At 41.6% G+C, this 15,443-nt stretch overlaps 1 protein-coding gene across 1 annotated transcript; it reads right to left on the minus strand.

Moving 5' to 3' along the window:
* Positions 1 to 224: 224 nt before the first annotated feature.
* Positions 225 to 1,324, minus strand: LOC144517911 (immediate early response gene 5-like protein). The gene has a single exon (XM_078250161.1). It carries the CDS (start codon positions 1,165 to 1,167, stop codon positions 289 to 291), a length of 879 nt encoding a protein of 292 aa, XP_078106287.1. The 5' UTR covers positions 1,168 to 1,324; the 3' UTR covers positions 225 to 288.
* Between the last annotated feature and the right edge of the window lie 14,119 nt (positions 1,325 to 15,443).

The following is a 15,443-nucleotide window of genomic DNA, read 5'->3' on the forward strand; positions in this document are numbered from 1 at the left end:
GGAAATACAAACCAAAGACAGACCCCAGTACCCCCAAATGAATCACCAGAAAATAAGGTTTAAAGAAGAGGTAGGACTACAATTAATTGAAATACTTTGCGAAGAAATGTAATCAGTTGGGCACGAGAAGTGTTACATGTGCAAAAGTATTCCGAAATGAACAGGATTGCTCCATATAATCACATTTCATCAACATTTTTAAATAACAGAGTAGAGAGAGAGAATTGCAGTCATGGTTTATTTGAAAGCAATACAATAAAACGATACAAAGAAAAACAATCATACAAATCAAAATGCTTCGATTGCTCTGGTCCATCCGCTGCCCGTCAATAGTGTATGTTTTAAACAAATTGTCTGAGCGGCGAATATTTGCTCAAGGTCCGTCTGCTGCCAACTCACAAACTCAGATAGTCCACCTGAACCCAACACTGAGATCAGGTTGGAGATGTTTGTGCTGTCCAACTGGTCCGAGTCTGAATGTAAATCGTCATCAGTCCTCATCCTTTTAAAGGGCACTGGTCCAAAGTCTGGCAAATAAAACTCTGGATCAACTATATGATAACTTGTGTCCATCTTTCGCTTTTTAGTGTAGCACTGCGCGCCCTGCGGCTGTTTTGACTGTGCGCAACAGTCTGAGTGAAAGTATCCATTCGTGACAGTAGTCACCACATGCGTGTCCAAGTCCAGGACAGTCTTTTGGTTGGCTTGTGCGTTTAGGATAGGTAACTCCCAGGATGATTTGTCCGCACAACTCCAACAGGCTTCCGAAACCATGAGGTCTGAGTCACTTGGTGAAAGCATTGCGCAGGCAGATGCGTCTTGGTGCGGCACCTCTGCAGGCTGGCCGTTGGGCTGGTGCGCTCCGCAGTGCCAAGTGTCCGACTCAACCCCAGTAAAGTTGCAGTAGAAGTCATCGCCCAACTCCGTTAAGCTCCCAGTCAATTCGAAATAGTCTTGCCTTTCACGGACTGCAGATACATCCTCATAGTGATGCGTCCTCTGCGTCTGCGACAAGTTTTTGCTCATATAAAACTGCCTAGCGTTTCTCAGTACGTACGTTACCAGTAAGTTCTTGTGGAGCTTGATGCCTCCTCTCTGCGTCCTGGAGCTTTGGATTTTCCTCAAAGAGATGGAGATCAGATTCTGTGCGTCAAATACACACTCCATCCTCACCCGGGCCACCCGTTCTTTCCTCTCAGTCTCTCAAAACGTTTGTTTCCTCTCTGAAGAAATATGTACGTCTTTAGTTGAGATTCCTACTGGATTCGTGTAGACTGTGTCCATAGCGCTCCATGTCTTCCCAGTAAGGGCATGGATTTGCAACTCTCATCTTTCCTTGTCACGCCCTCACGTAGACATTGTCCAATGGGAGGGAGGAGGTGCTTCTGTTATACGCAAATGTCACTACTAGCCTCATTCAGAATGCACGTAGGAGCGGGCATGCTGCATTTCACTAAATGTGTTCTGAGCTTTAAAAATCTCAGTGCGGACAAAATACATCACAATTATTGTCCATGTAGGAAAAAAGAGAGTAGAATAGAATGTAATAGAAAAAGAGCAGTGGTAGGCTATAGAATAGAATAGTGTAGAGTAGAAAAAGAGGAATAGAATAGAGTAGAACCTAGTTAGTAATTACAATAAAATACAATGTTACTACATTAGAGTAATATAATAGCCTATAATATCCTATATGGTTATATACTATAAAAGAACATAGGCTACGAGAGAGTAATAGAATAGACAATGGTATAGAGGAACTGAATAGAATACTAGAGAGTAATGGAACACATAAGTAGTAATCGAGTAGAATAAAACAACATAGAAAGAAAGTAATAGAATAGAGTAGAATATAGTAGTTAGTAATTACAATAGAATGGAATAGAGAGTTAAAGATTAGAGTAGAATAAAGCTACGACAGAATAGAGTGGACTAGAGTAAAGAGTGATAGCATAGAGACAGCAGTTAGTAATTACAAACAAAATAAAATATACAGAGAGTGACAGAATAGAATATCCCTGAGAGTAATAGACTATAATAAAACATACTAGAGTATAATAGAATACAATAGAGTAGAAAAGAGTAAAGTAGAGAGTGAGTGCATATAGATAGATACAAATTCGTTAGTACTCAGAGTCAGAAACAGAAAGGATTTATTGCCAAGTTAGTAACACTTACAAGGAATTTGCCTTGGTGGTTGGTGCATACATAAACACAAAAATACATATTAAAATGAAATAGAATATAATATGGTGAAGGGTAACCGAATAGAACATATTGAAGAGTTATAGAAAACATAAGAAAAGAATAGATTATACAGTAGAGAGTAATAGAATATAATAAAGAATAGATTAGAGTAGAATAAAACAGAATAGAAAGAGGAGTAGAATATAGTAGTTAGTACTTACAATAAACTAGCATACAGTAGAGAGTGGCAGAATATATCATCGAGAGGAATAGAATAGAACACAACATAATAGAGTAATACTAAATAATAGAATAGAGGAATATAATAGAAAACAACAAAGCGTACATGATAACAATTGAAAAGAATACAACATAGTAGATTGTGATGACATAGGACTGGAGTGCATTTCCAGGATAATTGCCTGACATCCCTCACCGTCCGCTCTCTGTGGGTTGCCGTTCTGAAACTTCATTCTCTTCGGGAAACAACAACAAACCTCTGAACTAGCGAGCTCCACGCTGAAAATGGCAAGTTTTGAAGAAAAGTTGGATCGTGCAACAAGGCACGTCTGCTTGGTTCTTTCGGGGAATGATTGTAAAGATTTAGAAAGAATATGTTTAAGGCATTTACTCTCTAACTGGGAGGTTTTGGGACCGATTGGTGGGGATTGCTGTGGACGAAGTACACACGGCGATACACCGGTAAGAGCAAATTACTCAAATTACGTTAAATGTATCTAGCAAATTGAAATAGCTCATGTTACTGTATTGTGTGAACAGTTAACTTCATTTAATGTTGTTTGTGTTTTCTTTTGCAGGGTGCAAATGTTCCACCGAAACAAGTTCCTTCCCGAAACCATTTTGCACATTCACCGTCGCTGTGTCCTGAGCTTAGCGCCGCCCAAGATGATTATGATTGGTTTAAAGAAAAGCAAACAACCCAGAGCATTTTTTTTTTCTCCTATCCCAGAATGTATGTGTGGTGTAGCCAGACCTTACTCCACAGCGCTGTGGAGCTAGGTCTAGCAATGCGAGACTAATTAAAGAGTAACCAGATAGAGCAGAATAGAACATACAGTACTAGAGAGTAATAAAATGGAATAGAATTGATAGAATAGCTTACAACATACAAGAGAGTAATGGAATATAATATAGACAGTAATAGAATGATAAAGAATATAAAACAATATCCTAGAGAGTAGTGAAATATGATAGGATAGAATATAGTTTAGAGTAAGTGAACAGAATAGAAAGTAATTGAATAGAATAATAGAAAATAGCAGTAATAGAATAGCATAGAATATAAACCTTATTAAAAGAGCCTTTTTTGTACAAATTAATGCAATTCAAAATGAATTCCAGAGCCATACAGAAAGACCAAATTAAAAACTGGAAGGATACCAGAGTATAAACAATGGAGAATCAAGAAACCAGCAAAAACTAAAACTGGTAAGTCTGGACTGAACAATTTCGTCAGATCCTCTGGATGACTGTTTCATTATAGCTTCTGAATGCAGCCTCACTAAGAAGCACACACTCTCACCCTAAAACAGAGCAGAGTGAAGAGAAGACAACTGAGGAGAATACACTAATATTCAACTATATAATACTATACAACTATGTACGATAATAGCCTACTATACTACTCTGTATTGTACTATACTACACGTAGGGGAAAATGTAAAGCGAGTCGGTCATTATTGCGAATTAGAACCCCGACAGGGTGATGCAGGACCTCGACCCAAAGTGGAGGAGTCTTGCATCAGTGGTATGATCAGCGGTATGAGCTCCGTATAAGCAGGAATATTGATTTAAAAACGATTTTATTGATTTATAACATTTTAAAAATGGTCCACAAAAGTCTGTGATCAAAACTCCGTCTATGGCAACGGTCTGTTATACTTAGCAAAGGTCTGTTATACAGAAAAAAAGACTGTAGAATGCTGTGTCAAACGAATCAGAATTAAGTATTCAACAAGGCCATATAATATAATTTAACTGAATTCTTTACTAAGTAACACAGATAATTCCTCAAAAGCCAAATTCAATATACTTATTTAACAGTACAATAAAGTACATAGGTTTAATGCACACAAAACACACACACACACACACATGCACAGTCAATTATGAACGTACTGTCTGGACCTAACAGTGATGTCATTAGGACTGCCTCTGATAATAGAAATATTGCCACGACACTCACGACGTGTGAGGTAAAAGCTCTTTGTAGAGAGATTATCTGTCATCCATGCCCCACATCTGTTTGTGTGTACACACACAGATGGCTGACATCATACTGAACACCTGGATATGACTTTGATTTCCAGCCAAATACGTGAATCAGGAGGACAGCCACTATTATGGTTATCATGCTCTGATAATGGTGTAAATTGGAGTCTGACATGTGTGCTCTCTCTGGAATATAGTTTCAATGGCAGAGAGCAGATTGATATCATGTTTTATGGTGCAGCGTGCTATGGTATGGCATAGCATTGCATTTTATTGTAGAGTTTAGCAAGTTGTAGTATACTTACATGTAACGACCTGCCTCTCTTTATACGTACTCTTATACAGTCTTTGCAAGCTACTATCAAGTCACACTGAAACAAAGATTCTGGATTATTAGCACTGCTTTAAAGCAACACTAGAGAACTTTTCCCGCTTCGCTCCCCCTACAGGTTGGAAGCGGAATTGTCCATTGCCAATGTGATATCATGACTTCGCGTAAACATACACGCCACTTTCTAAAGCCAAGTGGCGCATGTTATCTGTACGCATTATGAGCTATCCGCGTGTATGTCTACGCAGAAGAACGGGACGTTGCATTTGGAGCTATCCGCGTGTATGTCTACGCCAGAACGGGACGTTGCATTTGGAGCTATCCACGTGTATGTCTACCCTCGCATTTAGAGCTATCCGCGTGTATGTTTATGCCAGAACGGGACGTTGCATTTGGAGCTCGGGTTGGGTTTAGGAAAAGAAGAACGGGACGGTTGGATTTAGGAAAACAATAACGGGACGCGGGACAAAAATGGCACGGTTAGGTTTAGGAAAAGAAGAACGGGGTTGGCTTTAGTAAAAGAAGAAAGCAACGGTTGGGTTTAGGAAAAGAAGAACGGGGTTGGGTTCAGGAAAAGAACCGGGTTGCCTTTAATAAAAGAAGAAACCAACGGCTGGGTTTAGGAAACGTGACACGCGAGACACGAAGGAAACGTAACGATCCCCGGTCTCCTGGGTGAAAGTCCTGTGTTTGACCCATCCACCACCCCAACCAACCTCCCTATGCGGATTTTCGGCCTTTCATACTACTCGCTATGGCGTAAATTGATGCAAGGTAATGTAACTCAATGGAGGCCAAACGGCGTTGATAAACACGCTAAAAAGCGATTATGCGTCTTAATAACATGCCAAAATGGCATACGAATTGGCGTATCATACATATGCCACTTCATGAGATCAGTCTGCCATTACATTGTCCAGTTCATTCGAACTACAGATCCACTACCCAATCTGACAAAAGTTCTCTAGTATTGCTTTAACTCAATGTGTATAGGTAATAGGTTTGGACCCCAGGTTGTGAAGGTGGGCGGACACACCTCTTCCACCCTCATCCTTAAACACTGGAGCACCCCAGGGCTGTGTTTTTAGTCCTCTGCTGTTCTGCCTGTACACACATCACTGTGTAGCCACTTTCGACTCCAACACCATCATCAAGTTTGCTGAAGACACAGCTGTGGTGGGCCTGATCACTGACAACAATGAAAAGGCCGACCTGAAAGATAGTAAGTGTAAGTGTGTAAGTAACAGTAAGTGTGGTCTTTGGTAAGAAGTAGGGAAGAAATTGCGTCCCCCTTAATATCAACAGGTCCTCAGTGGAGACGGTGGACAGCTTCAAGTACAATGGTGTCCACATCACCTAGGGTCTGATCTGGGCGCTGCATACTGACTCAGTGGTGGGAAAGGCAAGGCAGAGACTGTGTCACCTTAGACGCCTAAAGAAATTCCAGGTCTCCCCTCAAATACTAAGCATTTTCTACTCATGCATCATTGAGAGCGTCCTGTCGGGGAACATTACTGCCTGGTACAGAAACTGCAGAGGGGTTTGTTCAGCTGAACATACCCTGCCTAAAGGATATTTAAAAGGCGCTGCAAGAATAAGGCTAGGAGAATTATAAAGGCTCAAAACCACCCAGGAAACAGCTTTTTCTCCCTGTTGAGACTTTACCGTTGCCCATTCTGCTTTATTATGAATGATGCATAAGCTGAAGGCGCAATGGATTACATTTAACTGGAATTGTACTTAAAATTGATTGATTGATTGATTAATTGATTATATGTTATCGCAAGTGACCTTTAGGGCATATATCGTTGGAAACGTCTTGCTTTGTTTTTTTTTTCTATAAAACACATTTTGTAATTATTAAAACAACTTAAATAGAAAGAACTAAAAACTAAGGTGGGAACAAGTATATGTGACCTTTAGAGCAAAACCAATGCACATGCACTAAATAGAGATTTGTATATCATGGTTTGGATTGAGTGTTGCATTATGGGTGGCTAAATGGCAATGACAGTGAGATTCAAGTGGGAAAAAAAAGGGTAGGTGCCAAAATGTCACACTGGAAAAAAAAAAAAAAGAACCATAGCAAACATTTTATTGAGCATCACTGGAGAAAAACCACAACTACAATCTGTGAGAGACCGAACCAAAGGTCAGACCAAATGTCAAATGGACCGAATATCAGTTTTGAAGACACTGCTGCACTTGCACACACTCATGTTGAGTAATCCTACCTATAGCTCATAAGACAGTAAAGAGCTTTGCTGGTTAAATGTAAAAAGACATAATGGAAATAATAGGGGTATTCATTTGCCCAGTCTTACTATTGATCACTTGAACCTTAGTGTGCATTAAAAAATAATTGTAAATCAACTTGCCCTTTTACGGTGTAATAGTGTTGAAAATTGTTAATGCATTGTAACTGAAATCCTAAATGCAATTAAAAGTAATAAAAACGTTAGCTTTTTGGACATTTTTAATAAACTGCAAATGCGTATTAGACTAAAACATGTCTGGTCACTACATACAGTATTATTGATGATATAGTATAGCAAAGTGCAGTGTTTCCAATGACATTTTTGCAGTGCATTTTTGCTTATTAAAGAAAATGACGAAGACTTACTGTATTCACACATTGTTTTACAAAAAGAAAAAAATACATATTTTAATTTTTAACCACGCAGTCAACTGACATAGAGAAAGCCTCTTATAATTTTGAAGCATCTTTAGCCTTTGTGAGCCTATTTTAGGACAGCAAACTGTACCACTGGCCACTAAATATTTTTTATGTCTTGAGACAAAGAGTTTTGCAAAGACATAAAAAAAAGCACTGTGACTGTGATATGAACAATAAATACACCTGACAGTTAAATACAGTTCAACAATTATTGAACTATATGTTATGAGCTAAAATGAATAAAATATTAATGATGGAAGATGCCAATTTGATAACTCCAGCTAAGATGTTCTCATCTAAAAAATAATTAACACTTGAGCTATGTTTCCATTCAACCTAAATCGTATAGTTACTTCATACTACTTGTGTTGATAAAGCATATCAATTGTATCTTATAGAATTCCTGGACAAGGGACTCAGCCCCACCCATAACCAACTCCTTCTTAACTCTTAAAAAAAATTGAGAAGAAAAGTTGTAATTTTTTATTTATTTTTTTACTTGCAGCACTTCTCTTATCAATACATCTATAGTTCTGGAATTGATGGATAAATCCAAAGAGAAAAGAATCACATGCTAAACAAAGAGAATTCAGCTTTTCCATAGTGCGCCCTCCTAAACACAGAGCTGAGATATGCAGCTCTGTAGAAGATGCACACAATTACTTCGAAGGCGGGGTGCTTTATTTACATATGCAATATGCATAAGCAAGGTTACTGGGAGGGTGAAATAACCACGAGATAGAAGGAGAGAAAGAAGGAGGGGTTTTGGTATGAGTGTGTGGTGTGTGTGTGTGTGTGTGTGTGTGTGTACGTGTTTGTGTGTGTGGTGGTGATGGAGAGAGGGTGTGTGGTGTAGGGGGGGGGAGGCAGAAAATTGATGTTATCAATATTTAACCAACCCTTCCAGCATATTTATGGCAGACAATAGAGCAGACCTGCAACTGTCTCACGTGAGTGGAAGTGTATTTATTACAGACTGAAATAGAGGCTGTAAATAGGGTGTTCATTGATATGTCGCCGCCACACTTGCATGGAATCGGTGAAGAGCCCACCACTTGGTACACCACTCTTCTTACCAAAATAAACTATTAACATATCTAGTAATTGCACGTCACAACCCCTTAGTGCATCGCAAATATTCATTAAAGGGATATTTCTACATGTGGCAAGCAGATGTATGTAATTCAATCGGTTTGAAGAAAAAAGAACCAAAAAAGCGATGAAAAGAGGGAGAAGAAATAAAATGTCTGGCGCTTTTTTTTTTCGCAGACCCATGGCCTCTCTTAAAATGTTTCCATGTGTTGTGTCTGAGCACACTGAGAGCAAAGAAGGAAAACATTCTCTCCTCCAAACCACATGCAACAGATTCTTTCTGAAGCCAAATAAATCAACCCTGTGTTTCAGATCATGTGACACTTTTTGTGCTTTGTGTTATTCCCAACATATCCTGTTTCAAACCCCCCCCCCACCACCACCACCCCCGCCCCTTTTCCAGCACTCTCGCACAGGCATGCACAAACACTGCGCACACGCACGTATACACAACACATGCACAGAGTTTCCATTTCCTGTGCGTAAGATCACCTGTACAGACAGAATGGCGTGCTTCAATGCGACATGCTCAGGCAGGAAAACAGGAAAGGGAGTTCAAGGGTGTCCAACATGAAATACTCACAGAGTTAGGGGAAACCCAAAGCTCATGGCAGCACTCCCAGTAAAGTTTCACTAGTGCACTCTTTTTTTTTTTTTTTGGTGCTTTAGCACTGCCATCATACGCTCTACTTTTTGCATGTGCAAAAATGTTCTTAAAGTGTAACAACTGCCTGTTTGAGAACAATACATACATTTATAGTACTTGTTAATGGGATCATGCAGCACACATGTAGTGCAGTATACATTTGGAACTAATGCTTTGCCTTAAAGGAAAAGTTTAAAATTTGGGGGATTTTCTTTTTTTGCTTTCTTGACGAAAATTAGATGAGAAGATCTATACTGCTCTAATGTCTGCATGATGAATATGTTGCTGAACCCAAAAGATGGTTAGCGTAGCTTAGCATTCAGACTAGACACAGGGGCCAAAGGTAAAACAAGGGGTTTTGTGAAGACGGTCAAAGAATTTCTAATAAGGGAAGAAGTTCCACTCTCTCGATACTTCTGGCTTCTGAACTGGTTGCAGTTCCAGTCTGGTTCCATATAGGGGGCGCTCACAGGCGAGCGCAGAATGAATGGTGGTCTATGGAGCTATACCCCTAAAAATCCACTTTTCTCAGGATATAATTTTTTGTCTAGTAATTTCAATGTTGCATTCGAAAGGGATAGGCTAAGAAAATACATACTGCTGGGTGTTTTTTTAAGTGTCTTTTTTGTTCTAAAAAGCCTTTTAAAATGTCAGTGACGTCATACACATCGTACGGCCAGAGATACTGCTTTACGGCAAGCTCTGAGTCGCTTCCTTTGTTCTCTCGAAGCATCGACAACACAGCTGACAGGTTAGGCTCTCCCTGTTAATACACGTGCTAGAAAGAGGTTTGTTTTAAAGACCACGCCGAAATATTCACTCTGACATTCTGGTTCTGCTTCGGATGCCGTAAAGCGGGATCTCTGGTCGTAATCAGTCCTTCACTGACCAATCAGCATTCATTAGCAGAATGCTAGCGTGTTATTAGCAACAACGACTCAACCTGTAAGAAATTGAAAGGACACAAGTACTCGTTCATTCAACTTTTGACCTATAATCCACGTTGAACTTGCAAAAACTACAATCAAATCTTGAGATTTCTCAACGACAATCAGGCGAAAGAGACAAATTTAGAGTCCCGTTCATTTAGCACTGGACCGCGATCACCCCCAGTGGAACTCTGGTGGAACTGCAACCAAATTCGGTACAATGGGGCTGAATAGTGAAATGGCTCTCCGTAGACCGGCTCTGAGACTGTCCTCCCCGAAAAACCCTCCCATAGGTCGTTTGTTCAAGCAGCAATTAAGACTCATATTTACGTTTATAAAGGCGGCGCCATCTAGTGGCTATAGTTAATTATGACAGGGGCAAAGCAGAAAGTAATGTGACAATGTATAAGAGCGCCAAGTTCCACAAACAAACACAGAACTTTTACCCAGAAGACGGGGTTCGGGTCCCGTTTGAAAATAAAAGTAAACAGCAAGTTTTTTTTATTTTTTATTTATTTTACGGAACAAACGGAGCTACGTCACGTTCAGCATCACAAGCGTAACCGGAAGTGAAGTAACATCTGATTTGAACCCAAACAGCAATGTTTTACTAAACTTAACCAAGTAGATTTTGTGCCTAAACATAACCAAACTGCGACCATTTCACAATGTTAACGTGTTTAAAACGAGCTTTACAGTCTCTGGTTAAGATATTAGGACGGAAAATGCTCCTGTGGGTCGCATTTTACTGTCCCTGCTAGGGGCGCTAATTTATGAAACGCTCCTGTGGATCGTATTAGATGGCAGGAATAAATGACCTATATGGTGGTATAGTTTGAAGGACTTGTTGGTTCTGTGTGGCTGTACTTTGGTGCTTTTTAGCTAAACGCTAATGTCAGCATGCTCAAATGCTCATAATGACAATGCTAACATGCCTATGTTTCGCAAGTACAATGGTAAAATGTTCACCAGCTAGATCTGTCCAAAGGTGACCAAATGCGCCTACCAGCACTTCTACAGTTCACTAATTAACACGTTTTATCTGGTCATCTGCACAGAAACAAAACAAGCATATTTTTTTAACCTTCATTTATTTGATGGGGAGAGCAATGATCTCTTCTTTTCAGGAAGGGCTGGATCATATTATTTCTCTAAATGTTGAACTTTTCCTTTAAGCATTCGGTATTTTCCTTATGTACTCTATTGTATATCCTCCATTTCTTTCCTGTAATATCATCCATAGGTTTTACTTAACGTGCACTATTGTTACCTTGAAGTTCTGGCTATATGTGACATGCCATACTGATCAATCGCCCCTGTTCTCTGTGGGCTAACACAGTGTTCCCCTGTGCATCTGACAGCCACCCCTAGCCCATTTACTGTCAAATGGGCTCCGCTCTCTTTGCCTGAGCTCAGATGCAGATTTATGCCAGAGCAATGCCGGTTCTTGCATATTAGATGAAAGCCTTGTTTGCATATACCCGCTCTCTCTCTCCCCCTCCTCCCCTCCTTCCCCTCATCCCCCCCTCTTTCTCTCTCTTCCTTTTTTCCGAGGCGTCACTTTAATATGTATGCAAATGGGCTGCGCTCCACGGGCAGATATGTGTGGAGCCCTGTCCTGCAGTCAGGAGGTGTAGGAGAGATTGTGTTTGTATTTATGAGGCATGGGCCCTGCCGCTCTTGGGAGAGAAAACGCTGCGAGTAGAGTGGTGGAGGCTCTGCAGTGCAGGCAGAATGCAGATATGCCAATAACAGAGGTCATGGTTGTCACTAATGATAAGAGGAGACAATTAGACAATTGCATAGCTGTAATGTAACCCCCCCTTACACCCTCTTATACACACACGCAAACAAACAAACAAACAAACACAACTAGCCTCTCACATCCCTGTTCTGGCATGAAGCAAGCTAACAGACTGAGGAGGAGACACTTCTTCTGGAATGTTCTTTATCTTTTCGTTCTTTACGTTGCAGCAGCTCTTCTCCACAGCTCTGCCCGACCTGGTGGGGAGTCCTTAGTGATCGGTGTGGGTAAAAGACCAATCTATCGATCCTGTTCATCCCTCACGGGGGTGAGGATCACTGTCAGGGGCTGACGCAGAAGAGACAAGGTCAGGTCACCTATGAGAGAGGTAACCCATTTCATCAGGCTGATGCTTCCCAGACAGGCCTCAAAAGCCTGTGATCAATAATGTCTCGGTGGTTCTGTGGATCGCATCATCTATATCTTAGCATGCGTTGTGTAACATTTACTGCTACATGTATGTATGACAAAATCTCAGGAACAATCTAGTTTTACATAAAAGGAATTCTTTTCAGTGTGGGTTGTAAAGTTATAGAAAGGAAAAACTCAATGGAAATCACAATGAATGTCTGGTATTATGTTCAAGACAAAATAATATCTTGGCTTGGTGCCAATCAGTGATCTACCAAGGCAACACACACACACACACACACACACACACACACACACACACACACACACACACACACAGAACTGTGTGCAAGTCAAATGTCTGTTTCCTCTCCCTCTCTCTTTCTCTCTCTCCTACACACACACACACACACACACACACACACACACACACACACACACACACACACACACACACACACACACATCCCCTTCCACCATCATGAATAAACCATACTGTGTCTATGAGTCATGTACCACCCCCACATCTCTCTCTAACCCACTCCCCCTTATTTGCCGCTGCTAGAGTAAAAACGCTAATTAGCGTGATGGCTAGCTCCAGCTCCTGTCAGCAGCATGTGGGGGCCTCTCAACCAGCCAGGCTCCACTGGTCTCTGGTTTTAGCAGCTCTCTCCCCAGCCGCCATCTCTGGAGAACCGGGGCCCCTCATTCATATTCAGCCCTAGTCGCAGGCACCTGGAAGCAGCTAGCACCACCTCCACACAACCCCCATATAGTGTCTATCACCAGCCCCCCAGTCCAGCCCACCTCCTGTCAATGCTGGACCCCCCCCCCACACACACACACACACACACAAACACAATTGTTCCATTTTCTCAAACTACAATCCAATTGGAACACAAGGCCAAACTTGAAAAACTCCATTTAGGAGATATGGGAGCTCGAAACTCCATCTAGGAGATGACACAACCCAACTGATGGGTTGAATCACCCAACGGTGGTAAGAGGGAGAGGGAGAGGGAGAGGGAGAGGGGCTGCGAGCCTTGGTGGACTAGCTGGGTAACCATGACAACGCAGCCGGGAGAGCAAGAAACAGGAACATACAGAATCTGTTTCTGCTGAGACTTGCACATGTGGCACAGCACTGCTTTTCCTGTGTGTGTGTGTGTGTGTGTGTGTGTGTGTGTGTGCGAGTGTGTGCGAGTGTGTGCGTGTGTGTGCGTGTGTGTAGGCCCTTATGAAACATACATGCCTGCTGCCTCTCCAACAAAACTCACTCGCCTCTCCTAGTCACTGAGTGAGTCACAACCCAGAAGATATTATGGTGAAACTGAAGCACACAACCCAGTGTTTAGTGGCAGGCTTTCTTCTCTTTCCACCCCCCAACTACTGAATAAGGTGAGGTAGAGGTTGCATGTGGTACAAAGAGAAAAATATAAAACACAAAGGCAAGAAAGAGAATTTTTTTCCGTCTACAGCTGCTGGTTTTTGCCTATTTTCCTTCCCTGTGCCTCTCTCCGCCGCTCCCCGTCTGCCTGTCTTTTCTCTTTCCTCTTGCTCCCTCTGTCTACAGGCTCAGTCTAACCTCCCCCTCCCCTTTCCTCAAGGGAATAAAGGTCGTAACGCAAATGATTACTCAAACCCGAGTTGCCATAGAAACGCAGTCATGTGACTAGAGCAGGCATGCATAGACCACAACAAAGAGGTGGATCAGGAACCAGCGCTGGAAAGAGCTGTAGCTCGCCTTACTGGTGCCTCAGTGCATTTCACTCAAATTCAAGCTTTTAAAAATAGGCGAGCAGCATGAAACGCAGGGGGAGAGAAGCAGAGAAAACGACACTCTAAAGAGCCAGGACGAGAGGCTGTAATGAATCTAGGCTGTAACACTGCAGTGAGCCATATATTCTACCATTCACTAGCATACCAAGGGTGTGTCCTATTCATCATGTCCTTCTTGAGGCAGAGCTCAGGCGCCAGTTGTCTGGAATTTCTGTGAAATGGCGTCAGTTGTAGAAATGTAGAGGGTGGTGGATTTGTGTGCTTCTAAAATAGGAGTCGGAGTAAGGAACCGTAACTTTTTGGTGTGCTACACTTTCAAATGATTCCCCCTCAAAGAGCAAGAACAGCTTTGTGTTAGTACTAGTGTGTAGCAGTATTTGATAACTTTACTTGTTGGAGCAGTTTTCTTTCCAAAGACATCTTAAAAACAACACCTAAGATTAACAAAAGATACAGGCGTGTAGTAAAACACATTCTAAAAGATATGTATAAAAAAAGTTGATATAAAGTAGATTAATTGTGGAAAAGACAAGTTCTCACCATTTTTGCAACAAGGACATATTTTTCCCTCAGTAGATATCTAGCAAACAGAAAAACATACACAAACCATTCAATAGCCCCTTAAAGCATTAAGCTAAATGAGTACTATAAAGGCTGATGAGCTCAACAGTCAGTATGTGTCAGTCTAAAGGAGGAACCAACACCTGGAGCAGAATGAGAAGGTGGCCTGCCCCAACAGGATTCAGTTATCCTGCATCCAATCCACCCCCACTGAGATTAGTCCTATGCCCTGAGTGAACCCGGCTACCTTCGTCCATCTCTAAGAGACCAACCGACATCCCCCACAAGGCACGCACGCACACACACGCACCCCCCCCCCCACACACACACACACATCCCCACAAAGCTCCACATTTACCAGTGCCTGAACCGAACAACACTATTCTTATAGGAGATAAAGTATGCTGTTTGAAAGCCAGCATAACGGCAAACTAAGTTGATATCCAGTGAGAGTTTGCTTTTATTGGTCTTAGCATTAACAGCCATTTACTTTAGTGAGTTCCATCAACGCTAGCAGAGCAATAGCACGGGGTGCATTTTTTTCTGATGAAGTCACCACATCTGCGGTTATGAACACTGTGTGTTTCAATGTCTACGCTCTCTTTTGCTCTTTCTTTTTCTCTCTCCCACACACACAAACACATCTGAATCCACGCTTGCCTTCACACCAGCAAACACATACAGCGCGTAGATGTATGGGCTAACACACTCTACAATCTAAAGGGGTGCGAGTGTGACCCCCTCACTGACTGCTGGCCATTTCCCTCCAAAGTACCACCTCAACTCCCATGAGGTTTCAGACAGCAGCTGAGTGTTCAGTGGTGTCTGCAATCATCCCGTGTCTAGACAATGTCTAC

This window comes from Sander vitreus, chromosome 5 (assembly GCF_031162955.1).
Source record: "Sander vitreus isolate 19-12246 chromosome 5, sanVit1, whole genome shotgun sequence".
Taxonomy (NCBI): domain Eukaryota; kingdom Metazoa; phylum Chordata; class Actinopteri; order Perciformes; family Percidae; genus Sander; species Sander vitreus.

Coding starts and splice junctions, on each gene's coding strand:
- LOC144517911 (XM_078250161.1), bottom strand. CDS start 1,167: ATGGAGTGTGTATTTGACGCACAGAATCTGATCTCCATCTCTTTGAGG.